This window comes from Protopterus annectens, chromosome 16.part0, assembly GCF_019279795.1.
Source record: "Protopterus annectens isolate FY-2018-M chromosome 16.part0, PAN1.0, whole genome shotgun sequence".
Classification (NCBI taxonomy): domain Eukaryota; kingdom Metazoa; phylum Chordata; order Ceratodontiformes; family Protopteridae; genus Protopterus; species Protopterus annectens.
Genome location: NC_056750.1, coordinates 138,672,120 through 138,699,509, shown reverse-complemented (window position 1 = coordinate 138,699,509; position 27,390 = coordinate 138,672,120). Strand labels below are relative to the sequence as shown.

Genomic DNA, 27,390 nt, shown 5'->3' with positions numbered 1-27,390 from the left:
TAGTTTTCACTCCTATTTTGAGTTAAAAGTTGACCTCTTGTACAGCATAAGCAATGAAAGAGAAAAAAAAAGTTTTTATCTATTACTAGTGTCAAAACTTTATAAGACACTAGAGATGGAAACTACCCAGTAGTTACATGTTAGGAGATCAGTTGGGGATAGGCAAAACTAAGGCAAGAGTATCAGCCGCCACTTGCTCAGAAAGCTAGAAAACTGCATCCCATGCCTGGAGATAAAAGTCCCTCAATCCCAATACTTCTTATTGAAGTGCCATTCATACTTATTGCTAAGGACATCATGGAGCCATCAGCAATGTGTATCAGCACATACTAGTGATAACAGATTATGCCACCAAATTTCCAGGTTCGGGATACAACCAGGGAACTGTTACTGTCATTCTTTATATTGGGTATCTTGAAAGGGATGCTTGTTAACCAAGGCACTCCCTTTCTGTTCTGTCAAGAGTACTGCATCAGTAATAGTAGTGCTTTAAAACAGCTGAAGACACCATCTATCATAGCAGACTGGTGGGTTAGTAGAAAGATGTAATAAACCACTAAAACCCATGGCAAGGAAAGTTTTTGAGGCAGACGGGAAACTGGGACTAGTTATAAACATTCTTACTATGGTCAATCAGACAAGTACCACAAGGTTAACATGGCTTTACTCCATCTAAACTTCTGCATGGTAGGCATCAGAGTGGGCTGGTAAACACTGATAAAGGAAACTTGGGAAGAGGGCAAGATGATATTTAAAAAGGGTGATAGAGTGAAGTATGCTAGTTTGAGGAATACCTTACAGCTCATAATGCCCAAAGTAAGGGGTTACCTGCAGACAGCCCAAGAAATCCATATACAGAAGAATGCCTGACTAAGAGAATTTAACTCAAGAAATCAGGTGTTAGTGCTCACCATGGAAAACCAATTTCTGGTCAATTAGTAAGGGCCAGTTAACGTGATGGAAAGAATAAATGCAGTTAACTATAAGGTTAGACAACCAAGAAACAGAAAGATTAAGCAAATTTATCACATTAATGTGTTAAAGCCAAGCTTGCAAGTTGGAAGTTCACACAAGAAAGATCAGATAATCTCTACTTGAAGTGAAATTAGAAAAATCATTGTCAGAACTGTAAAAGCAGGAAATGTTTTTTTATTAAGAAACAAAGGAGTATCCTCAAAAAAAAAAAAACTTAACTAAAAGAATTCAACATACAGACAACACCTGAAATGAAGGTTAAGATGAATCCTTAAGAGTACCAGAATCACAAATACAGTCAAAAAGAAAATTCAACAAATGCTCAAACTAGGCATGACAGAAGAATGTGAAAGTAGCAGCTCAATTCTGGTAACTCCTAACAAAGTATTCGATTTTGTAAGGAAGACTGAAAAGCATTTCAACATGTGACAGCTGTCCCATGCCCAAAATTGAGCTGGCAGAAAACTTACAGAAGGCTAGAAACTTATCAGACTTGATGAAAGCATACTGTCAATATTTCTTACCCTCTCTGCCCAAAAAGAAAAGGCTTTTTAACCTCTGATGGTCTATTTCAGTATACAATGTTACCATCTATCATACACAGAGCCTCACTCACCTTTCAGAGGCTGACGGATAAAACACTGAAGTCCCACTCACAACATACTGTTGCATATTCGCATGACATGGCTACTCATTCAGAGGACAGGGAATCTCAAAGTGGAGGCTGTGTTAGAATCCAAAAGACAGGCAGGACAGCTTTACTGTCACAGTGAGATCTCAAAGATCTATTGTTAGAATGCATAAGACAGGCAGGACAGCTTTACTCTCACAGTGAGATCTCCAAGATCTATTGTCATGGCAACTGTACTTAACCACATCTGGATGACGATCTTGAAGTACCATCACTGCAACAACAAACCATTACATTTGAGTCCTATCACAAGCAGTACCAACTCATTCCAGGAAAGGAAAGGTGATGTAGACCAATTCTTTGTCCACAAAATAAATCAGACATCCACCTAGAAATGTCAGCCACTGGGTCACACTCTGATCTTTACTTCTTCCCCAATTTCGACTAAAACTACTACACCTTCTACAGAAGTAAGTACTCCTAATTAAACTGCTCACACCAATGTATTAACCTTTCTACACATTCATCCCTACTTGCACACTATGCTCCAAGTCCTTTTTACCTTGACTACAACACTTCTAGCTTACTACATAAATACATGTGGGTGTGTGTGCTTGTGCATGCATATGTGCAATTCTTTTACTTTCTAATTTTTGTGATCTTATTTTACCCTTTTTTATTGCCATCTGTATTACTGCTTACAACTCTTGAAGCTAAAATTCTGTTCTGTAAAAACTGTTAAAGAGCTTTTCTTCCCTGGTCTCCAATGAAAATAGGTTTTTCTGAGTTCAGCTGGACTGTCCCAGTAAACAAATGGAAATCTATAAATATACTTACTGAATAAATTTATAAGTTAGAGTAGAGTTTGGAAATAATAGCAGCTACAAAAAAAATCCCTCTAACACTGTATATCAAAATAGTAGGCAGTAAATGAATCTGGAGTGACTTATTAATAGACAGGCACTTACACAGTCATGACAAAGGTTTGTAAAGGAGATCTACAGAGGTTTCAAACCATAGTCTAGAATAGGTAAATATGAATCAAAAAAGACAAATACGTCTAAGCTCTAGAAGACAGAACACAGTTTATTTAAAAAAAGATCAATATCCTTCTCTCACTTCTCTGGTGCAGCCTGTGGTTTCTACGTCTGTACCTTGTCCCTCGTAGTAATTTAAAATTAGATACCAAACATGACATTTACAGAAATAACAGTGTTTTCTGTTTTTATTTGTACTTCTATGTAACAAGATGCTGACTGTAGCACAATTTCTTACAGTCTTTGTTCGAGGGTCAGGAAGTTGTCCTTCACCTGTCAGCACAAAACTGTGACAGCAGGTTTTCTTTCCTTCAACACAGACACATTTATGAAAGGGACACATTAGGATTCTACCACTGCTGGTCAGTAACCTCTGAAAAGTTGCTCACCTAGCATCCGTAATGTCAGCACTGCTAATAAGATTCTGGGAACAGAAGAAAAATAAAAATAAATTACCATTTGGTTTAGTTAAAGATACGTTACATTACCATTCTGAGGTCCTACAACTTAAAGGAAGGGAGAAAGCCTTTCTTCTTAATGGCAGTCCCCTTGCTCTAAAGGTAGTAATATTTCACTAGGGACTGATGATATAGCAACAGGGAAGGAAATCTTGGAAGAAGCGAAGTCACTTTTGTTAATTTATTATTTTGTTTAATAACAAGATCATCCAGTATTGTATTGTTTTCCTCCATGAGTATTGCTATAGGCTATTCCAGCAACGCATATCATTGGCTGTTTCTGTACAAGGACTTGGTGGGTGATCTGTATTCAGAACTGGAGTGTAGAATGAACAAGTGCAGATAACAGACATCATGATGGAGATGACAGCGAGGCACAGTCTCAACAGTTCCATCGTTCCCACAGGTGACCATCCCTGAAGCTTTAGAAGTCCAATTGCTTTAGCCCACTAAATGGTAAAGTCCTCACTGCAAAGGTGACTGGGCTGAATATCAGATACTAGAATGCATGCCCAACCTGGAGGTAGAGGAATTGGCAATGCACCTCTGCTTGTGTGCTACCTCTGGGTAACAGAGGGAGGCAGAGGGCACAGTTAGAAGCACTAAACCTGCGAGGACTGCACAAGCACTGTAGCTGGGTAGTGGCTGTGTGCACTAACTATGGACTTGCTCACTGGCCCTAGTTCCTTGTGAAAATGCCCTTGTTGCCATTAACTTTTTGCCCCACTTTATTCATTTTATAAATGTGTTTTTTGCTGACATGCAAGAGCTCTAGGATACCCTTTTGAAGACTTCTTTTAGTGTTAGAAAGGCAACAGTAATCTTGGAAAAAAGAGCAATTTTTAAATTAAAATTTATGATGCTGCACTTTCAAGCAACAATCCTGGAGATGTTAAGGAAACTGAACCGAAACCGTTTTCCAAGATTACATGTGCCACTATGTAAGTTTTGGTCACTTGCTGCTGCATGTGGTGTGGCAACATCTTGACAAGATGCAATTCTGCTGAACTGCAGAACCATACACATAGGCATGAGCCCACTACTACAGAATTCGATTGCATTTAACTGTGGAACTGAAGAAAAAAGAGAAATAGACATTGATAAGTTTCAAGCCAAATGGTAAGAGCACTGTCGATTGGGGTGATCATGTTATCTGTAACCAGTACAATGTGGTGTGTCACAGTTCCAGTTTCCAGAGCTATTTCACAGTTAAGCATGAAGCCAAATTTTCTGGCACTGATGACAGAGACAACGACATATCAGATGCATTACCACTGCACATCAGAAAAACATAGGGCACTGCTAAATGTAGCCGCAAAACTGGTCCTTCCACAAGGGCAAGTACCACTGCAACTTTAACTACTGTAACAAAAACAAGTACTTGCCTGATGGAGAGTATATGAAGGCTGCCTTACGTTTTGTTGAGGAACTATTTCCTGATTTATATAGTCATCATTACTGTGCACTGTGAAGAAATGCCACTGTCAGCAGGGACTGCTCAAAGGCAAAATCATGAAATGGCAATTGATACCAGTAAGCAAATGACTGAAGGCCTCTGTGTGTGACACGCTAAGCATTTTACTTGATGAAAACATTAATACAGCAGAGACTGTACAATCTGCTGCAACTGGTCATCATGTTATGCCTGGGGAAGTGCAACATGAATTGCTTTCTTTAACTGCAGTGCACAGCATGACAAGTGCCACCGACATATTTAATGCTGTTATACTTTTTTTCAAACAATTAGACTGTCATAATGTTGTCTGTAACCATTAATGGTGCACCTGCAATGCAAGAAAAATATCTGCAACTGTAAAATGTCTAGAAAGTGAGAAGTACATTTGTTTCAGAACTTACCATAATGTACATTTTTGTACTTCAAGTGGATCACTGTCACAGTAGTACCAACTACTCCGACTTGTTTACAGTTTATCCACTTAGTGAATATGAAAGAGAGGGCAAAGTATAAGTGGATAAACTTATGTAGATCAAATGACTACCCAGGGTTGAATAAAGTTAATAGTATTAAACCCATTTTAAAATTAAAGCAAGCATATGTTAGAGTGCATTACATAATGTATTATTTAGAGCTTTTAGGTTAAAACAATAAGAATATAGTGTATAAAAGCTTTTTAATGAAGTCTTATTAAGTAATCAGATATGTATTTAAAATTTTAGAAGTGTTCTACAAAGTACTTAATGAGTTAATGACATGCGCTTTTTGATTGGCTGGTGTTACTTATTGTGTGGTTTTAATGAAGTGTTTTATTCTTGAGAAAGAGCTTTGACTCGAAAGCTTGGATTTAATAAACCTGTTTATATGTGGATGGTCGTGCTGTGCCTTTTTACTACTGTATTTGGAACTTTGTTATGGCTTACCAATATGTTTAGCTGCTCTACACCTTTTTTTGGACTGTTGGTTTGTTATCTTCCTAGATGGTCTCAAATGTAGGACTACTAAGCAATTACCTGCCAGTGGAAAAGTCCCCCCCCTCACTCTCCAGAAGGAGGAAAAAAAAGTACAGCAGAAGAGGGAGGAGGGGGAAGAGAATACTGCAACAGTGAGAAGGACATCTACTGTTATGGTAAGATTTTACACAAGTGTACTGCATTCTTCAATATCACTGTTAAAGTATTCTTTACTAAAGGGAGAGTACAAAAGCTCAACAGGAAACTTGGAAGGAGGAAGGCCCAGCAGAGCCCTCTAGAAAACCATGCAGGATAGCTCTGGCAAAGCCAGCTCTTAGTCTGAAAACATCCAATTTGTAATGCTTAATAAACATATGGACAGAGGGCCAAATAGCAGCCTCAAGGATGGAACTGACATCCAGTCCTTAGAATAAAGCACCACAGGAAGCTACAGCCCTGGAAGAATAAGCCTTAACAAAAGCAGAAAGGCTTTTCCCATGGAAGGAGAATCAAAAAATGGTCTTGGAGATCCATGAAGAAATGGTTTGCTTAGAAACAGCCAAACCTATAGATCTGGGATGAAAAGAAACAAAAAGTTGCTCAGAATTACAAATGGTCTTAGTCTTATCTAAATAATATCTGAGCTGCCTATGCAAACCCAAGGTGTGAAGAACTTTTACTAGCAGACTGTGGAGAAGGGAAAAAGGGGGGAAAAGAAGTTCTGAGGTATGCAAGTCCGTACATCACCTTTATGCCCTACGCCTTGAGTGGGGAGCATAGACGTGACAAACGACGTCTATAAATCCTAAGGCTTTGGTATACCGGTGGATGCTGGCCTACCCATGGCAGGGAATCCCTTTTATGAAGAATTCTGCGACAATGACATCTAATTTACCAAGCTCTGAAGTGAGAACTCTCACTTGCCGCTACCTCAAGTGAAATCTGGTAGACTTCTAGCTTCTCTTTCTTCCATCTCTGAGTGGCCAGATTAAAATGCTGGCACTTGGGTCAGTTCTTGATGTCATGCTCCTTACCCAGACAATGGTGATGGTATTGAAATGGATCCTGGACTGTGATGTCAGTTCATGATGTCATGCTTCTTACCCAGACAACAGTGACAGTACTGAAGCAGATCTTGGACTATGACCTAATGGTCACAGGAACACTAACGGACCTAATGGTCACAGGAACACTAACACTCAACGTGGGAAGCTCTCCATAGTAATCATAAGGATCAAGATTTGAACTGCGTGACTGCTGAGATAAAATAAGATGCAAAGGGTTAGGCACAATCTCCTAGTCCAGCAACAATACCAAAGTACGTGCTAAAGAATGCAGACATTTCTCTGACCAAAGTGAGGATACATAAAAAAGCTAAGCTGGAAATAACAGCACAGGAAATCCAACAAGTACCCACTGCAGAGGGCAACTACCCACTGCAGAGGTCCCCCCATAGTAGTAAAATCTTGGAAAAGCAAGTATCCCATTACAGCCTCCTGTGTCAGTTACATAACCTTGTCTGGTGCACTATGTGTAAGTCTGTAGACTACATCTTAAAGACGACACAAGGCTGATGACATAACTCCACAGTCGTTCACTATGATGACAAGAGGAGCTTCAAAGTCAAAAGTATGACTGGCTGTACAGGGCAGGGTTAATTAGTCCTAGTGGTAGGACATGGCACACAGAACTGAAGTAATGGACAGGAATAAAGTGAAACAGGCAAGAGAAGGGGGCATAGCCTGTTTAATGGTAGCTGATAGTTTAAATTTAGGCATCAGAAAGGTTTCGTTTACTAAGATGGCAGTTTGGCAATGAGACACTCTACTTAAGTAGTGCACCATAGCACCACTTAGAGCTTTAAAAAGGTTTGTAGGAAATGGAAAGAGAATGTGGTGGGAAAGAGGCAGAAACAGCAGCCAGGTGCATTATCAGTCAGGCTTGATCATGTATTATGACTTGTCTACTGTCAAGTTTGTGTGTCTTCCTGTGTCTCCATTTAAAATTCAGGAAATTATAACTGAAAACTTGCATTTTGCAATAACTGTAAGTCAAATGGCTAAGACAAAAACATACATGCTTGCAGTACCTCTGAGTTATCCAAGACTGGTCAAGTGTGGTAGTAACTCCTGATCGAAACATCTCCCAACCAGCCTGTGCAATCATTGCTCCATTATCGATGCAGAATCTGTGGAAATAAGAATAATGCAATAATGTTATAAACAATGAAAGCCAGAGCTATTATTGCTCTAGATTTCTACTTTACTGCAATTGTAACAGACTTAAACATGGAAAATACATCAGATAATCTATCCACAGAATGCCAGTCGTAACAAAGGAAACAAAGAGATAATTTAAGCCTTTATATAGTGTAAAGATACACTGAGTGGTACATGCCTCTATCTAAATAATATGAAACGTTTTCATATCAACTGCAATATTTATTCCTTTTTTTTTTTGTACCAGGCATTCCTATTCTTTATTTTACAAAGCTACAAAAGCTAGAAAGTTGTATCTTAAGAGGCTATAAGAGTACAGACAACTCCTGCTTCCATCCTGACAAACACAGTCTATGGTTTTTAACATTTCTCTTCTGTTTTCAAGATTCTGAAAAACAGGTTCTAATAACTTATAAAAATAAGCACAAATGTAAGTTTACATTGTGTGTTCTATCAAAAGAAACAATTTTCCACCTTCCATACCTCTCATCAGTAGCAAACAGTTTTGCTCCTCTTTCATTGCACATGACTTCCATCATCTCCTGCAGCCGGACATTACCTAGGAGCACATAACACAATACATATCAGGGAATCAATAACAGTTAAAGGAGCAGACCCTGTCAAGCGGAAGTAATTAATTGTAAGGATATGCAATTTCTGCTTGGCTTTAATAAACTCCTAACAAATAATCAGTCTGCACCATCACTAAGGACAAAGGTATAACATCAGCATGGAATGCAAGTAATGCAACAGTTCTGTCATTTTCTGATCCATACCACCACATACAACAGAACACCTACATTTACAACATGAATTTATCTACTGCATTATTGCACATAAAGGAATGTACCAAAAAGAAATGATCCAAATGCGTATATGTGTATATTATGTGTATACACACACACACACACACACACACATATATACAGTGGATATAAAAAGTTTACACACTCCTGTTAAAATGCCAGGTTTTTATGATATAAAAAATGCGACCACAATAAATCATTTCAAACCTTTTCCGACCTTTAATGTGACAGCTATAACCTGTACAATTCAACTGAAAAACAAACAAATCTGTTAGGGGAAAAATATAAAAATAAAAAATGTACAATAAGCTGGTTGCATAAGTGTGCACATCCTTAAACTAATACTTTGTTGAAGCACCTTTTGATCTAATTACAGCATTCAGTCTTCTTGGGTACACACCTGCCATCAATTAAAGAGACTGATTAACCCCCAAAAAAGTTCAGCTGTCCTAGTAGGATTTTCCTGACATTTACTCAGGTGCTTGCTACAGCAAAAGCCATGGTTTGCAGAGAGCTTACAAAGCATGAAAGGGATCTCACTGTTGAAAGGCATCAGTCAGGAGAAGGGTACAAAAAAATTTCCACAGCATTGGATATATCATGGAACAAAGTGAAGGCAGCCATCAAAAAGTGGAGAAAATATGGGACAACAGAGACGTTGCAAAGAACTGTATGTTCCTCCAAAATTGATGAAAAGACGAGACGAAAACTGGTCAGGGAGGCTGTCAAGAGACCTACAGCAACACTGAAGGAGCTGCAGGAATTTCTGGCAAGTACCGAGGAAAGCGAATGGGGTACGGCTGCTCTGCACAGCACAAGAGCTGAACTAAAAATGAGATAAAGACAGACAAATGATATGAAATGTGATATCATGATGTGAGGTCATTCTAGGAAAAAATATTAGGAAATGGGTCTGGGACCTTCTTTTACCAGCATCAAGCTCAGTCTCTTTTTGGCCTTTTGGATGTCTTGCACATGTGATATGGAAAGTATACCTTGAGTGTAAGTGAACTGACTGCTGACTTGGTACGGCAAAACTAATATAGTAAAAGGTTAATATTCTTTATGCTGTATTTTCCTCTATTTTTGTTCTATGTAACTAAGAGAAGAAGGCTACTTTATGACTTGTTTTTCACATTCCTTGTTTTTGCACAAGCTCTGTGACCCTGAGACCTGGTATTTAACTTATTTTGCACATTCCTTGATGTTATCAGGTGACCACAGGAACTAGCAGGCTTTCCTGGAGCATTCATAGGCGTCCAGCCAATGCCTATGTTTTATTTTAATATAATCTTTGCTAATCCTGTGTGTATGTAAACACACACAGCTTTTAAAAGATGGGACTTTTCTGCTCAGTCTGATAGAAGCCTCACCTGTGAAGTGGACGCACTGCCCAGGAACATTCCTGAAAGAGACTCCTGCCTGGCTGAAAGGAGGCTTTCCAATCAAAGTGCATGCTGGCAAGGATGAAGCTTTTAACTTTATCGATGCATTAAATATTTCTTGGAATACTATGATGAGTTACTTTAAGTTATACTATGTTGTTTTATCTGTATTACCCTAATTTTACTGTAATAAAGTGACTGCTGCCTGACTTCTTTGTCTTGATCATTTCTGATACTGCTAAAATTAAATTCATTAGGCAATACACTGGGGTGCACCAATCCCTTCTCTTCCTTACTGGGTCAATGTCATCCCAAGACATTTCAAGGATGTAATGATGACCTAAGGTAAAATCACTAGTAGTAGTAGTAAGTAATACTTGCCCTCAACACAGGGGGCTATTATCCAGATTTCAGCTCTGGTAAGGGATACAGAACGTTGAAAGTAATGGAATTAGAAATAACATACAAACTGCCTGCAGTCAAGGTCCAGTGATGGAAAAAGGTCTGCCAAAGGAGCATAAGGCACACATTACATTAAAAAATGTTAAAGATGCAACCAATGAAATAGAACATTCTAGAGCTTAGAACACAGCAGCATCCCATGAAGTGCTATCTCTGAGCAAATCAGAATTGACACTGGAAACATGTAGTTCAGAAGCCACCTGGGGCTTGAAAGGGGGTGCTGCACTAAAAAAAAGTTTCCTACCATTAAAAGATAACTTTCTGGAGGTTGCCAAGGGTTACTTTGGCACAAATACATTCTGTTTGCTAAAGAATTTTGGAACTTGCATACCCTCAACATGGGCACAAAGCATTTTGCACCTACACTGTGAAAAGTAGGGCTGGGGGTGAAATGGAGAGATAGGCAAATACTCTTCCTCCATTTTTTTTTAACATCTTTATTGAATTATCACTTGTGACAAGGCAAATTTACACTCGTACAAAAGTAATCAAACTATATTAACATGGCAAACATTATACTTCACATATATTACTATACATCATATAACCTAAGCAATATTACATAAATTACTCAACTACTGTTGTTTTTTAAACAAGAAACATCTTTATTAAACCATTACTTAGCGCATATAAATGAAAACAAACCACAATGACACAATCCTAGTTGCAAGTATTTTACATCACAAACCACAATGACACTCACAGTTGCAAACTTTATACCTCACTTATAATCTACCCAATCTTTCTCACTCAAACATCACATAGCTTATTTACGTCCTGTCATCTTTTAGACCTCATTCCTCCCTTATATGCACTGTTCCCACAGTTCCCATTTTTTTCCTATGTAGTTTGCGACTACTCTTATCTAAAGATCTCAGTTTCAGTTGTTTTATCTCTGTTACTATATTCACTAATTCAAGTAGACTTGGTTTAGATTTTGACTTCCGTTTGTCAGTAATTGCTTTTTGGCAGCCACCATTAGACACACCAAGGCCTTACCATGTCTAGATAATTCCAATTCTGAATCACAGCTCAGAAAAATTATTTCCCTCGTCAGACCAATTTGCCAACCCAGCATCTCTGACAGTGCATCTTGCAAGGAATCCTTAAAGTCCGTCAACTCACCGCACTCCCAGAAAATATGTTTCCAATTGCCTCTTTCTTCCCCTTCATGCCACCAGCATTTACTGTCTGCCTGAGAAAAAAATTCTTTGGAGTCTACAAGGGGTATAAAAATATCTTTGTAAACATTTGCAAGCAAAAATCCTGAATCTTCTAGATTTTGTTACATATTTCGTAGACATACATATATCCTCCCATTGTTTCTTTGTGAATTGCTTATCCAACCTCTCTTCCAAATCCTTTCTAACCTCCTCTGATTGATTCTTATAGTTCTCATGCAATATTTTATAAGCTCTACTAATTATTCCTTTGTTAATGGCACCTTCTGTTCTAGATTCTATTAAAAACTCTACCAGTGCTGGTCTTGGACCTCCCTATTTCTTTCTCTTTGCCTATACCCAATCTCTAACCTGCAGTCCAAATAAATTCTTGGCATCTTCCCATTTTATCATCTTTCCCTCTCTAGTTATTTGCTCCCAATACGTGGGTTCCTTTACCAGTTTTCTCCAATAAAGTCCGGCCCCCTCTTGCCTAATGTCTGTATCCCTAACAGCAGGCATCCCTATTAGCACAATATCCTTTCTCCACTCCCGTATTGGTTTAGTTCTTAGAATACTTTCTGCTACATCATAGATAAAATATTCTCCATGATTATTGATATTCTCCTTAATGGCCTGCATCCAAAATCCCAGTCTCTCCTTGTTTCTTGAGCTTCCCTTGTGTTTCATCATCATCCCTTCCCACTTTGAATTATAGTTTTCTGCTTGTGCTATGTATAGGAGTCTTAACTGTGTAGCTGTGAAATACCCCTTCAAATTGGGTAATCCCAGTCTTCCCTGTTCAACTGGAAAAATCAGCTTATCCCACTTGACTCTTGCCGTCTTCCCTTCCCAGATAAAGTCCTTCAGCTCTTTAATTATTGCTAACCACAACCTCTCCTCTGGTTGATAAAAATATGCCTGACCTGTGTACAAGACTAAAGGGACTAAAAACATTTTAACTGGTTGTTTCTTACTATCCATACCGATATAACAGAGCTTCCATTTTCTCAGTTTTTATACTATCTTTTGTTTAGTCTCTTCCTCACATATCCTTAGCTGCCACACTAGAATCATTTTTAATCCATACTCCTAAATATTTCATTTTATCATGTCCCCATAAATATGGGTATTCCTTAACCAGTTCATGTGTGGGTACCTAATTTACCTCTATTGCCTTTGTCTTAGCTTCATTAATTTTGTATCCCGAAAAGATCTGAAACTGTCTCCAAATGTTCCACAACACTGTAATGTCTTTTTCTGGTCCGTCGGGTACAAAATAATATCATCTGCAAACAAAACCACATTTTCTTGACTGCCATACTAATTACATCCTTGAATTTCTGATCCTTGAATTTCTGACTCCCTTATTTTCTTTACCAATGGTTCTAAATAAAATGCAAACACTAAAGGGGAAAGAGGACACCCCTGCCTAGTTCCTCTCCTCAAGCACAAATTGTCAGAGAGGACCCCACCCACTTTAATTTTCACCCTTGATCCCTCATATATTCTCCTAATCGACCTTATAATTTTCAGGAAATGCAAATGCTTCCATTGTCCTGCTCATAAAGTCCCAGCTTACTCAGTCAAATGCTTTCTCTGCATCAAGACTCACCAACAATAGTATTTTCTTACATTCTGCTTCCCTTTGGATCATCAGTGTTCTGTTAATGTTTTCAAATGTTTGCCTCCCCTCCACAAAACTACATTGATCCAGATCTATCCATTTTGGCATTACTTTTGCCATTCTTTTAGCCATTATAGACATGAACACTTAATATGTAATCATGGTTTAGTATTGAAATGGGCCTGTATGAAGCTAGACATGATGGATCTTTACTTTCTTTACTTATTACAGCTACCACTGCTTTCTTTCAGAACAGTGGTACTTTTTGTTATCTTAAGATACTGTTAAACAAAACCTTCCAGACCTTTATCAGTTTTTTACCCTCCTAGCTTCCAAACTTCCACAGGAATACCATCTGTTTCTGGGGACTTTCCTGTAGATTGGTTATACATCACAATTTTTATCTCGTCTCATCCTATCATAAATCTTAGTAATTGAGCCTCATCTACCGCTAAAATTGGCATATTTAATTCTTCCATAAATATTTCCATTTGTAGCTTTTCTTGATTTTCATATTTCTCTGTTTTACAGAGACTCATACAATTTCTGAAATATTTCTAATACCTCTACAGGATCTCATTACCTTCTTTGTTATAGGCTTCCTACGTTTAGTCACAGCCCTTTCTCCTTTCTGTTGCCTGAAAAGTTTGCTAAAGGTTTTGGTGCTCTAGTGTTACTATCAAGATCAGTTGCTTCACAGCCGTCTCTCTGTGCTCGTGCACATTATCGCGGTGATCCCTTATTTTCTGCCTAGCACTCTGCAGTTGATTCTCTTCTTATTCTTTGAGATTCTCCCTATTCTGCAATATTTTAACATTTGCCAGTCCCTTTAAATAATTATCGTTACTTCTTAACCATAGCTCCCTTTCTTTTACTTCCACCCTATCTCTAAACTCCACCTTAATTTTATCCCACTCCCTAGCTATGTTTTCAGAAGAAATTTCTATCCTCTCCAACAGCTCCTGAATAATCTCCACTACCCATTCCTTAAATTCCTCTCTTTAACAGATAGGTGGGAAAGTGCCAATGTCTCACGTTTATTTCATTACCCTGTGTTTTTATTTTAGCCATTATTGGCACATGATCTGAAATAGTTACTGTGGGGGTATCAGGACTATCAATTAAATGCTCATGTTCCTGTGAAATGCAAATTATGTCTAGCCTAGCCCAGTTTTCATATCTTGGGGAATAATATGTAAATTCAATCCGAACTCCTATTACTGAATTCACATCTTCCATGCCAAACATTTTCATAAATTTCTTCAAAAAATCTACCCTCCTGTTATATTTCTCCTTTTGGGCCCCCAGACACATTTTTACTCCTGCAATCAAATCCCAGTACCCACCTACAAGTAATATTCCTTGCTGACAACTGATTATTTCTCAAATAATTTATTTTCTTAAGCTCCATTATAGCAATTTAGGTGGAATGTAAACACATGCCAGGATAATCTTCCTCTCTTGCCAGTAGCCCTTTTTATCCTCTTATCACTATTGGAGCTCCTCTTGCAATAAGTACTCCTTTTTTCCTTTGTCCCAGGTATTCCACTGAATAACCATCCTGGAAACCTTTGTTTATCAAATTCACATATTCAGTTCTTTCCAACTACGACTCCTGTAACATAACTATTTGCACTCTAGATTTTTTAATATAGTTCACTACTCTTTCTTGATTGCACTCATCTGTGAGGCCATTTATATTTAAAGACATTAAAGAAAGCATCATTGTATTAAAAAGTTATTATTCCCACCTTTTATGTATAACACCTTTTTTGTTAAATGTCTAGTTCCAGCTTTTTATTACATGCCTAGACTGTTTGGCAGGTTGAATTTTTATACATTTGTTTCTTGTCGTATATATTTGAGCCTATGTCACATCTTATAAAACATTTTGTTTTACCGAAAGCCCTCAAAAAACAAACACTCCCAAAATCCCCCTAAAACCTATTAACTTAATACTAACACAGAAAATGATGTACACCTTCAAATACTGAAGTTATACCCCCAAATAGGAATAAAAGTCCCAAAGTGATAGTCACACTCACAAACATGAATTAACCTAAAAGATAGCTCATCCATGCTAAGTCGTATGGTGCAGCCTGTGCTTCTACTAAGTGCTGATTGGTTTTGCCTTATCTTTATAGCTCTCCCAGCTGGGAAAAAAACCTGAATGTTTTCAGAGAACATTAACTACCTTGGGAAAGCCCCTGAATGCTTTCAGAGAAAGTACAGTTGTGTACACTTACCATAAATGTAGATGTTCAAGTATATTCACTGTTGCAGTGATCACTTGTGGGTTATCCCTGCTGGGTAGCCCTTGGCTGGCCCAAATGTAAAGAATTTCCCTCCTGCATTGGCTGTAGGTCACCTGAGACTGACGTCAGGGCTATAAAGGGAGGCAGCCGATGCAATTACATCAGTTTTTCTTGCCCCCAACCTATAGGAGTCTTGCCAAGAAGGCCAACCTGGGGTAGGCTATTAGGTAAGATGGAAATAAAGAGGGGAAGGTGGGAAGGAAACTGGACTGCAACAGTGAATACACTCTAACATTTACATTTATGGTAAGTGTACACAACTGTACTATGTTCTTTGAGTTTCACTGCTGCAGTCACCGCTTGTGGGAAGATTCCCAAAGCTGAATAGTAGGGTGGAAGGAAGGGAAGGAGTCGGAATATAGGCTTGCGGCGCTGCTTTAAGTGGAAGCCACAATACCCTGCAGGACTGCTGAAGCAAAGCCTGCCCGGGATTTGGAATAAATAGCCAGTTGATAGCATTTTGTGAAGATGTAATCTGATCTCCAGGTGTCAGCTTCTAAAATATTCCTGGTAGGAAAGCCTCTAAGGAAGGCAGTGGAAGTTGATGCTGCCCTAGTAGAATGGGTTCTGACTGATTTGAGAGGTGATGTCCCATGAAAGGAGTAGCAGAAATGGATGCAGTGTGATATCCATTTACAAACAGTCTGCTTGGATATAGGTTTCCCCTCTGCCCCTAAGGTGAAGCTGACCTGCAGCTGGTCAGTCTTTCTGAAAGACTTGGCCCTACCTAGATAGTACCCAAGCTGTCTGTGCACATCTAATTATGGAGAATCCTTTTCCCCTTATTTTGTGGGTTTGAAAGAAGGTAGGGAAATGGATAGCCAGATTAAGGGTCACGTCAGATATAACCTTAGACATAAAGGAGGGGTTGATTCTAAGAGACACCCTGTCTACATGGAAGACAGTGAAGGGTTCAATGGCCATGAGAGCCTCTAGCTCAGAAACCCTCCTGGCTGAGGTTATGGCCAGCAGGAAGGCAGTCTTCCAAGAGAGATGCTTCATTTCTGCTGAGGCAGCTGGTTCAAAAGGAGGTAAAGTCAGTTTTTCAAGGACAAAGTTCAGGTCTCATGCTGGAGTGGGTGGCCTTCTAGGTGGTCCGATGTGTGACACTCCTCTAAGGAATTGTTTTAACAGGGGATGGGAGAACATAGGCTGCTCTGTCAGGGAATGAGCAGAGAGAGCCGAGGCATGAATTTTGATAGAGAAGTATGATAATCCCTTCTCCATGAGATACACCAAGTAGTCCAGAACCAAAGTGAGACTGGCATGGGTGCTGTTTTTCCCTTATTTTGGCACCAGGGAGTAAATCTTTTCCATTTTGTGGAATAGGATTTCTGGGTGCTGGGTCTCCTGGCCTCCTTAACGATGTTCAGAATCTGCTTGCTCTGGCCTGAGATCTGCCTCTGGGGTATAAGCCATGCAGATAGGCTGAGTGTTTGAAGATCTGGATGCAGTACTGACCCTTCTTCTTGGGTTAGCAGTTTTTCTGTTAGAGGCAGGCTCATGGATAGTTCCTTGGTCAGGCTGAGAAGTAAGGGGACCACTGCTGCCTGGGCCAGTTTGGGGCAATAAGAATAGCCCTTGGTCCTTCCTCCCTGATCTTTATAAGTACTCTGGGAATCAGTGGCAAGGGAGGGAAGGCATACACAAACAGGTTGCCCCAGTGAAAGGAGAGAGCATCCACCTTCCAGGCTTGTGGGTGGAACGCCATGGAGCAGAACCTAGTTAACTGTCTGTTTTCTACTGATGCAAAGAGGTCTACCTCCGGTGTTCCCCAGAGGCGTATGATGCTGAGGAAGGTCTGCTTGTGTAGCTGCCACTCGTAGGGGTTCAAGACACTTCTGCTGAGGTGGTCTGCCAGGGTGTTCTGCTCCCTTGGAATGTACTGGACTCTCAAATGTAGTCCCATGATTGAGACTGTCTACCAGATTAGCATAGCTAGGCAGCAAAGGGGGAAGGAGTGTGTTCCCCCCGTTTGATGTACCACATGACCGTGATGTTGTCTGTTTTGATCAAGAGCACTCCTGGTCTGAGGTGGACCTTGAAAGCTATTATAGCCCTGTGCACTGCCATCATTTCCTTCAGGTTGATATGGAGGGTTAGACCCCTCGGATCCCAGATGCCCTGAGTGCACGTCTCCTACGTGAGCCTCCCAGGCTGTGTCTGAGGCATCGGTGGTGATGGTCTGGCCTTGAGGAAGGGTGATAAAGGGTACACTCCTTTTTAGGGTATGGACTTCTGCCCACCATACAAGTTCCTTCCTTAGCAGGGAATCAGAGGTAGCTGGTGCTCCAGTGACAGAGTGTTGGCACCATAGGTTTCTGAGGTAATGTTGTAGTTTTTTCATGTGAAGCCTGGCCAAAGGCAAAAACAGGATGCCATGTACCAGAGTGCTTGCAGGAACTTCCTTGCTGTGAGGTATGTCCTGTGAGCTAGCTGAGAAAAGTAAAGCGGGAGAAAGCTCTGCTTTTCTGGAGAGAAGCAGGCTCTTTGGGTAGATGTGTCCAGGAGAACTCCTAAGAAGATTATCTGTCTTGTGGGCTGGAATTGGGATTTTTCCCTGTTGATGGTAAATCCCAGAGAGGTTAGGAGGGCTTGGACAAAGGCAAGATCCTGCAAGAGTTTCTCCTTGGTGTCTGCCTGGATGAAATGGTCGTTCAAATAGGGGTAAATCTGTATGGTTTTTCTGTCTGCAAAAGGCAAGAAAAGAGCCAGGCACTTAGTGAAGATTCTGGGAGGAGTAGATAAGCCAAAGGGCAGAGCAGAGAACTGAAAGTGCTCTAAGCCTGCTCTGAAGCATGGGAAACTCCTGCAGGACTCCCTTATGGGAATATAGAAGTAGACATCTTTCAGATCTAGGGTAACTACCCAAGCATTTGGTGTCAACACTGGCAAGAGTTTTTGAAGGGTTAACATTTTGAATTTTGGCACTAGGAGAGACATGTTTAAATGTGGATAGGTCTAGAATAGGGTGCCAAGTGCCCTCTTCTCTGGGCACTAGGAACATCTTTGAATAAAACCCTTTTCCTGCTGTTTCCTCTGGTACTGGCTCCGCTGCTCCTTGAGCACAGAGCTTTTGAATCTGGTGGATGGCCTCAACCCTCTGATTTGCTGGTACATCTGAAAAACCTGAAAATCTGAAAAACCTGAAAATCTGGGTTCTCTTTGAAAGTGAATCTGTACCCTTGGAAAATGATGTTTAGGACCCACCAATCTGCTGTGATGGTTTGCCACTTGCCTAAGAATATGGATAGCCTTCCTCCTAGCCTGTCTGGGTGTGATGGGGGGAGAGGGGGAGTCATTGTGAGTCCTTAGGGTAGGGAGTGCACTTAGAACTCCCTTGCCTAAAAGTAGTAGAGATCCACTGTCTAGGCCTCTGCTGGCTTTGGTGCTGTTGCCTGGAGGGCATATATCTGTGTCCTTTCCTTTGCATGGCTTTTGCTTGTGCAGGAAAGGACCAGTGTTTAGCTGGGAAGTTCCTGCTGAATCTGGGGAGGTTGTAGCTGCAGAAGTCTTTGACCATCTGCATTGACTTGACCTTATCTTCCATTTTCTTAATCACCTCCTCTGCCTTAGGGCCGAACAATAGTTCCCTACCCAGGGGGGCATCCAGAAGTTTTGATTTAACCTGATCAGGCAAAGGTTGCTCTCTCAACCACGCATGCCTTCTAATGACTGATCCAGAAACTGCAGCCCTACTAGAGGCTTCTAAAGCATTAACGCAATGCAGGGAATGTTTGGCCACTTGAGAGTTGGAGTGCATCAGACCTCCTATTTCTCTGGTAGTAGCACTGTCTGGAAAGGAGGATATTTTATGCTTTAATAACTCCAGCATGTTCTGTTGATATTTAAGCATATGGAATTGACAGCTGAGAGCTCTAATGGCTAGAGTAGGTGAAGTGTGGACCTTTTTGCCCCATCAGTCCAAGGCTCTACTCTCCTTGTCAGATGGTATTGGATTTTTGGAGGAACTGGTCCTAGCCCCCTTGGGTCCCTGAGTGATGACCTCTGGGTCAACTGCAGGGTTCTTGAACAAATACTTATGGGTATCTGGCACCCTGTAATATCTAGCAGGCTTTCTGAGTGCAGGGGGCAGGGCATCAGGAATGAGGCCAGACTCCAGGAAGACATCCTCCACCACATCCAGAATGGGAGGAATGGCTAAGGGTTTGTGCTGTGGCAAGTCCAGGAACTCTCTCAATCTTTTTTTAGACTGAGAGTAGTCCTCAGCCTCCCAATGGAAATGCTCTCTGAGGCAGTTTAAGGTCTCCCAAATGAGAGGTTCTCAGGAGGGGATGCAGAAGGAATGCATTCCTCAGCATCTGAATCCTTAAAGGTCATCAGGGGCTGCTGTTCAGTGTCTGAGTTCAGAAATTCAAAGTCCTCTGACTCTGGCTCTGAAAGCACCTCTGGAGAAAGGTCCCTTTTTCTTTTGGCTGGGGTACCTTGAGCAGACTGGTTACTCCTAATAAGAAAGATTAAATCCTCAGCCATCCTAAGTGCTGTGACCGAGCACCGAGGAAGGAGTTTTCCTAGGAGTGGCTTTGCTCTTAGGCCTCAGTGATTCAATGGATTTGGTGTGGTTTTGGCTGGTGGTGTGGCCATCGGTCTTTGTCTGGCAGTCATCCGAAAGGCCTCCTCAGAAGCCAGTGCCTGCAAAGCGGCTCCGGACCCACCCATGGGACTGGCAACCAACATTTTGGAAGGAGAAGCTTGATCTGGCGGCATACCAGACTCCAAAAAGGTCTCAGTAGAAGCCTGCGATGGCTGTACAGATGTCGTCAGGGGCTGCGTAGGTGCCTCACTGAGTTCTGCTGTGCTAGTGGACAGTAGGCTGGCTGACTTCAGGTTTGTGTCTGTGGGACTAACCTTCTGTGGTCTCTTTCCTTTTCTTTTCTCTTTTTAAGAATTTCCACATTAGACTGACTGACAGATGCCATTTCGTATTGGTAACTACTCTCCCTGAAATGCATGGCTACAAATTCAGCTCTTCTACAGATGATCCTAGTGTTAAATAAAGCACAGAACCGACATCCGGGGATGTCATGGTCTGGGCCTAAACAAGTTACACACAGATTATGACAGTCTTAGTGTGGTATTTGTTTAACACAGCGGAGACAGTTACTTACTTTCTCGGACATCGGTTAAGTGCAAGAAAAGGATCCCCAACGGGGCACTTAGCTTTAGTAGTTTTCTTCCTCACTCTGGCAACAGCCAACCAACACACTCGCAAACTGCTTCTGCTTCAGGATCCACGGCAAGAAAAACTGATTCTGCTGAAATCCCTTTGGAAGGGAAGAAAGCGCTCAATCTGTTAATCTGCTTGTGGTTTTAACAATAAAGTTTCGGCGGGTGTTTCCTAGTGTTGGCGGTCTTTTTACAGTTTTGGAAGAAAAACTGATGTAATGGTGTCGGCTGCCTCCCTGTATAGCCCTGACGACCTGACGTCAGTCTCAGGCGACCTACAGCCAATGCAGGAGGGAGGAGGAGGAGAGATTCTTTACTCTGGTATTCGGGCTGGCCGAGGGCTACCCAGCAGGAATAAACTCACAAGTGATGAGTGCAACAGTGAAACACGAAGAACATTATTATCTCCTAGCCAATTTCTCTTCTTTTTTTTTCCTCAGCCAATCACTCTCCACCAGACTATAGCCAGTTTCTCTTTATTAGATGGTCTCCATTGAGACATGAGAACCACACAGATAGTCTCTCTTTACCAGATTGTTTCCATGGAAACATGAAGTCCAGCTGCAGAATTGTTACTGAGCATACATGTATTTGATAGAAAAAAGCCTCATAATATTCAATGTTCTTTTTACCTTCCTCCACTTCTTGATGGTGGTACAAAGGACAGTACTTTTACATTTCAGGAAAAAAAGGTACACTTCTAAATTTCAAGGCCTTAGCTGAAGAAAATAAGTAAAGAAATAACTATACAATACATAGCACCCCAGGCTAAATTCTACCTTTATCTACCAATGTTCTGCTTTTTAAACTAAACTCTACTATATCCTCTTTGCATCCTTTTACCACTCGTTTTCATCTTCACAATCAGCTTATCTCTGGTAGTGGTATACAGCATGTGCAATCCACACCAAAATGTTATGTTTATCTGGATCTCACATAAAATCATACACGACTGTATTGTACAATTTCAAGGGTGTAGCAACTATGTACATTGTACACAATGAATCACACGTACGTGTTCACTGTATGACACAAACATATATAATCTCTTGAACATACTGGACTTAATATTAACAATTTTGATTTTTCTTTCTTTTTAGAACATGTCTAACAGGTATCTGTTAAAAAGTGGCTTTTTAATACCTCATTGGGCTTTCATGGTAATCCATAAATTAAAAAAATGCAACAAAGGATGAGATAAACTTAAAGTCAGTAGCAAATTTACCAGACTTTAACAGACTATGATCACAATTCAACACAGACTGAAACTTTGGAAGAAGTGTTGAGAGTGTCGGGGATGCTGCATCTTCCTGCATTATTAAAAGCCTATACATTTGGGGGTAGGTATCTGAAGTCACTATGAAATATATACTGCTTTCTGATGGTTGAGTTAGAAGTGTTAGGATGCACCTTTAGTTTCAGCAAACCAGTGACTTTATTATATACAACATGGTAGTTCTGCATAAATGATGTTAACGTTTCAGCATCTCACACCCAACTAGCTACTGCCTAAAATTCACAACACTTTATGGTACAGGCTGATTCTTAAAATTACTAAACTTCATGTTGCTACTAAAAGGGCAATGCCATCCCAAGTAGAAAAGGATGATGATGAAGGAAGGGGAAAATTCAAGAAATAAGGAGAGAGTGTGGGATTTTGGATGAAGATCCTTAAGGAGAACAGCAGTCATACACATCAGAATATTGAGTATTTTAAGAACTAAATCAACTCGAAAAATGAGAAAGGAGATTTTGCCAGTAGGAATGACTGCAATTAGAAGTAGAGAGAATAGGCAAGAGGGTCTGTAATTTACTGCAAAAAACTGGCAATGTACCCAAGCACTGGGAGCAAATAATAAGAGACAGAAAGGTAATAGAATAGGAAGATGACATTTGAACTCCAGGCTAGAGACTGCCTTCCCTATCAAGGATTTATATCAGAGTATAGGCAAAGAGAAAGGGATAGGGGAATCCTAAGTGAAAGACTTGTTCTGGTGGAATATTTAGTTGAATCTAGAAACAGGCACTACAGTTAAAAGGGGATAATTAGCAGGGCATATAAAATATTGCAAAATAACTATAGGAACTAATCAAAGGAGATTAGAAATGATTGGGAAGAGAGACTGGATAAGCAATTCACAAAGGTAATAATGGAAGGACATATGTATGGCTCCCAAACATACAACAAAGTTAAAAAGATTTAGGATTTTTTCTTGAAAGTGTTTGCATAGGTATTTTTACACCCCAAACAGACTCCAAAGAATTTTGCCTCAGGTAGATGCCAAATGTTGGCATGCGACTTGGAAGAAAGAGGTAATTAAAATGGAATGAGTTGTCAGTCTTTAAAAATGTCCCCAGAATGTACTCCATCAGAAATATTTAGTGAGAAAATGAGTGCAACTAAGGAATTTTTTTTGAGGTGGGATAAAGGACCTGAATTGCCTGGACATGCTACGGCCTTGTTAAGTTTAACTCTGGTGCCTACCAAAAAAAGTAGTTACTAGAAAATGGAAATCGAAACCAACTGTACTCAGAGTATTGAACTCCAGAAGCAATTACTTAGAGAAAAGTGGAAATTGTGAGAACAATACATGAAGAATAATGTTTTGAAGGATGGGGAAGGTTAAAGGGAAGCCAGGAATTGAGCAATTTATATAACGTTGGATTTATAACAGTTATGCAAAAGAATGTACATGATGTATAATGTTTATAACTTAGAACATGTTAATATGGTTTGTTTTCTTTTGCATAAACAATGTGTTTGTGTCTTAAGAGATAATTCAATACAGGTGTTCAAAAAAGGGCAATGGCAGTATACACACGTACACATTATATACAGATATGTAGCAGCTGTGATTTATTTTTCAGCACATGGGGAATGCAATTCCCTAGCAGATGTCCTGAAATTTACCACTGGGGCACCATGACAGGGGACTTGAACAGAGAACAAACCACATGGAATTGTCTTATGGAGGATTTACAAGTACCAGTTTCCAAAAGTGACTTTTCTTGGATGCCATAATGCATTACCTTGCTGCTACTTATCAGATTTTGGCAATTCATGTAAGACTGTACTAGCATGTCTTAGCATTCTGTGCACAAGTCAAAAATATGACAGACGTGGATCCAAAACTGAGGATGGAAAACTGTAAAGTTTTATTTTACTGAATTACAGTGTGAGATGAGTTTCTGAAATTCCCAAAAACGTTTACAGCAACTCACAGTTGTAAATACACTAAATGGTCTTAGAAGAGCAGAGATTCAATAGAATTGCATGTCTACTATCCTTCGCATACCTCCTCATACATTCGCACCATCAAAACGTTCTGGTCTCCATAAGTGACATATTAAAAAAAGGCAGAAGAATGGACTCATTTGAGACCATCCTGACACTGCTGCTTATAGGAAATGGGCATTAGTCGTAAGGAAAAAAATGATTCCAGTAAGACCAGATACGGTCATCTACAAATAAGAGCCAGAAACTTTGAGATCCATCAAGAAGACTTGACGGCTACCAAGAAGAGGGTCTTCCAAAAAATCAAACTTCAAAGCTACAAAATTATCAGGTTTGAACAAGGAATTGAGAACGCTGATGAAGACTAGGTCCACGGAAAAGAATGGAAATGCAGGATGCTTTTGAGAAAAGGTTTAACCTGGAAATGCAGGATGCTTTTGAGAAAAGGTTTAACCAGCTACTGCAAAGCAGTATTTCTAACCACTATTAGGTCATGAAGGGCAGAGATGCCAGCAGCAAGCACCTTGACACAACACTGAATACATGAGACCCAGGTGTCAAAGATTAAACCAAGGTATTCCACAAACTGAATGTCTGATATTTCCCTATTCACATGAAGAACCTCTTCACTTCAAATATGGCTGATGGGTGGAAGGCATTCCCTTGCCCTGATAAACAGAATGTAAAAGCAAGAAAGAAACTCCACACAAATCTAATGGAAGCAATGAATCAATGCTAATAAAACAGCCTGTCAACCTTCCTGAAGAACCTTGTCATACAATGGAACAGTTTTCTATGCTTCCAGGAAAATAAAAGCCATAAATACACACCTCTCTGTCACCAGAAGTTGAAAACTCATTACTGTAATTGTATAACTCTTCTTAAGATTCTACTATTTTTGTTATGTGTAATCTTTTCCATTACTGTGGAGCTTTTCTCCTTTGGCCTCCAGTGAAAACAGGTTCAATATGGCCCAGTGGACTTCCCCAGTTATCAAACTGCAAATAAATAAACTGGCCCTCTTCAAGAGAGATCTTGATGAGTGGATGAGAAATAGAAAGTTCACCCTGGGAATCACTCCAGTGGTTCTACTTGACAGAGGCATTGGGAACCAACGTCGGGTGGCACAATGCCAGGACACTTCTATGGGCTAGGCTTGTAAAGGCTCCAGGGCCATTAACTTAGTACACACCTATGAACCTAAATAAATGAATAAAACCAGAAGATTTGTCTTCCGTCACCGAACTCTGCAATAAAGAATGAAACTGGGGAAATGTATAAAGGCATTCATAAAGGATTTTTTTTTGTACATTTTCTGTTTATTAGCCCTCAGTGCAGCCAACATCAGAGCGAATTCCTATGCTGCCCAACATCCATTCATTCTTATAATGGGTTAACATTGCAGCTCTGGAGAGGCCATCATCAAATCAGGTTTTGCCCTGAACCCTATTACTTCCCCTATACATGCCCCTATTCTCCCAAAGGGGTGGGTAATACATTGGGCTTTAGCAAGGGTGTGTTACTCATTTCCACAAGTAATATAACCCTTCATACAGCCATGTCCCACTGATACCAGTTAGGGAATTGGGTCAGAATATGTGCACCAGATGCATGCTCTCTAACCTTTTCTCCAAGCAGAGAGGAGCAGGCACTTGCTTCAACACTTCTCCTAACTTCAGTTGGCTCCTCCTGCACCTGGACAATTATTCGAACTGGAGGCATTTACGTCAGGAAGTTATCCCTTTAAACCACAGAAGCAGTGATAGCACACAGGAGCCTTCCTGTTTGGAGGTCGGAATCCATCCACCGTCAACTTCCCTTGCTTGATAAACTGAACAGAATAGGGTGTAAAGAAAGGAATCTCTCGAGTGATGAAGAGCTCAATGTTGGAAGTATTCTGCTCCTAGGTGACAGCAATCAGATAGGATTTTAAAAGCCTCAGCTTCAGGAAAGAGCTGGAGAAACAACTCAAGGAGTCTACCAGCACATACAATAAATTACTTTCTGGAAGAAATAAAAAGGGTGATGATGTTCCTTGTCCAAGGAACACTGCCAGAAATACAACACCTTTCTGTACACTGTGTATGACAGAAAGCTGCTCTTTGCATTTTGCACACCATAGACTGGATCCCTTTCTACCCCAATTGAGGTAACCAATCTCATTTCCTCCACCAAAGCCTTGACTACTTGCCACACTGTCCAAAGCTCAAGCTGGTTGAAAAAGTCACTCTCCTGGAGAGGGGGGATCCTCTTCCCCTGAACCGAAAGCCATGCTAGGCTCATCATCCTATTAATGAGGCATCCATCATCAGAACCTGTGACTGGTAGTGCTGTAGGAAATGAAGATCCACACAAACTGCTGCTGATAATCCACTCTGAAGACAGGCAACAAGGGTCTCCCACCAGAAGAAGGTCATGATCAAGTGAAGATGTTGCTACCATTGGTAGATCTATCCTATACAATACATGCATCCTCAGGTGTGTGAACATAATGATAAATACTGGGCCTACTATTAAGCCCAAAAATGTAGGAAGATCCAGGTCTCAACTCTCAACTGCTCCAGTATATGCAAGATGTCAAAGATATGACTTCCCAGGCCCTCTCCATGAGTAGGGGATGACTGAAAACAGTATACAGCTTTGATCTGTAAAAGGCAAACCTCTGTGGTAGATTGAGAGAACTCTTTTGTGGTAGGTTGAGAGGACTTCTCCCTATTTATGGTGATCACCAGGGCCTGCAGCTACATGTACTCCCAAGCCAATGGATGCAACCAAGGACTCTCAATGGGGCCATCAGAACCCCAATTTCCAAGTAAGGGAACACATAGATTAGTCTGAAAAGAAGAAAAGGAGTGCCATCTAAAAGAACCTCAGAGGTCAGTATTCATAGTCTTTTCAGAAAGTCAATCACAAGTTCCAGGAAGGATTTTCAGAAAGTACATCTACAAAGAAAGACACTGAGAATTACCTGCTTAAATTCAGCATTAAAAGAAGAAGACAGAAGAATCCAAGCAACATCATTCTATGTAGGGGAACACCCAAGCCTGCTGTCCTAAAGACAGCATCAATGCAATCAAAATTACAGAGGGGCATATGAAAAAATACTTGCTGAAACCATGCTATGGGTCTTAACATGGTCTTCACTATCAGAGTATGAGAAACCGCTGCCAGCTTTTCAAATACCAAACTCATGAAAGAATGCTGGTATCCAGGAAAGAAAGAAAGACAGTTACGTGAACACCATCTTGTCCACTCTGTCCAGAATTCTCCCTATCAAGAAGCAAAGTGGAAAGATGTTTAGTCTGTGACATATATGCTACACAAAAAGAAAGAAAAGATAACACGAGATTATGTCCTAGTATGCTTGGTAAGTTTATCACTCCACCTTGCTTGAGGGTATCTGCCCTCTTGGAAGCAGAATTTGGGCACTTCCACTGTAAGAAAAAAAATAATTGTCCTTTGTCCTTTGACAGGCTCCATAGAT

The 27,390-nt window shown here is 40.4% G+C and overlaps 1 protein-coding gene across 3 annotated transcripts in view; it reads right to left on the bottom strand.

The window, feature by feature from the left end:
* LOC122790723 (O-sialoglycoprotein endopeptidase) overlaps positions 1-27,390 on the bottom strand; it is a 276,220-nt gene that overhangs the window by 19,533 nt on the left and 229,297 nt on the right. For all 3 annotated transcript variants that reach the window (XM_044058295.1, XM_044058297.1, XM_044058296.1), the window contains exons 10-11: positions 8,213-8,288; positions 7,600-7,698 (exon numbers count right to left, since the gene is read on the bottom strand). In XM_044058295.1, coding sequence (XP_043914230.1) covers positions 7,600-7,698; positions 8,213-8,288 — 175 coding nt within the window. The remainder of the gene's footprint in view (positions 1-7,599; positions 7,699-8,212; positions 8,289-27,390) is intronic.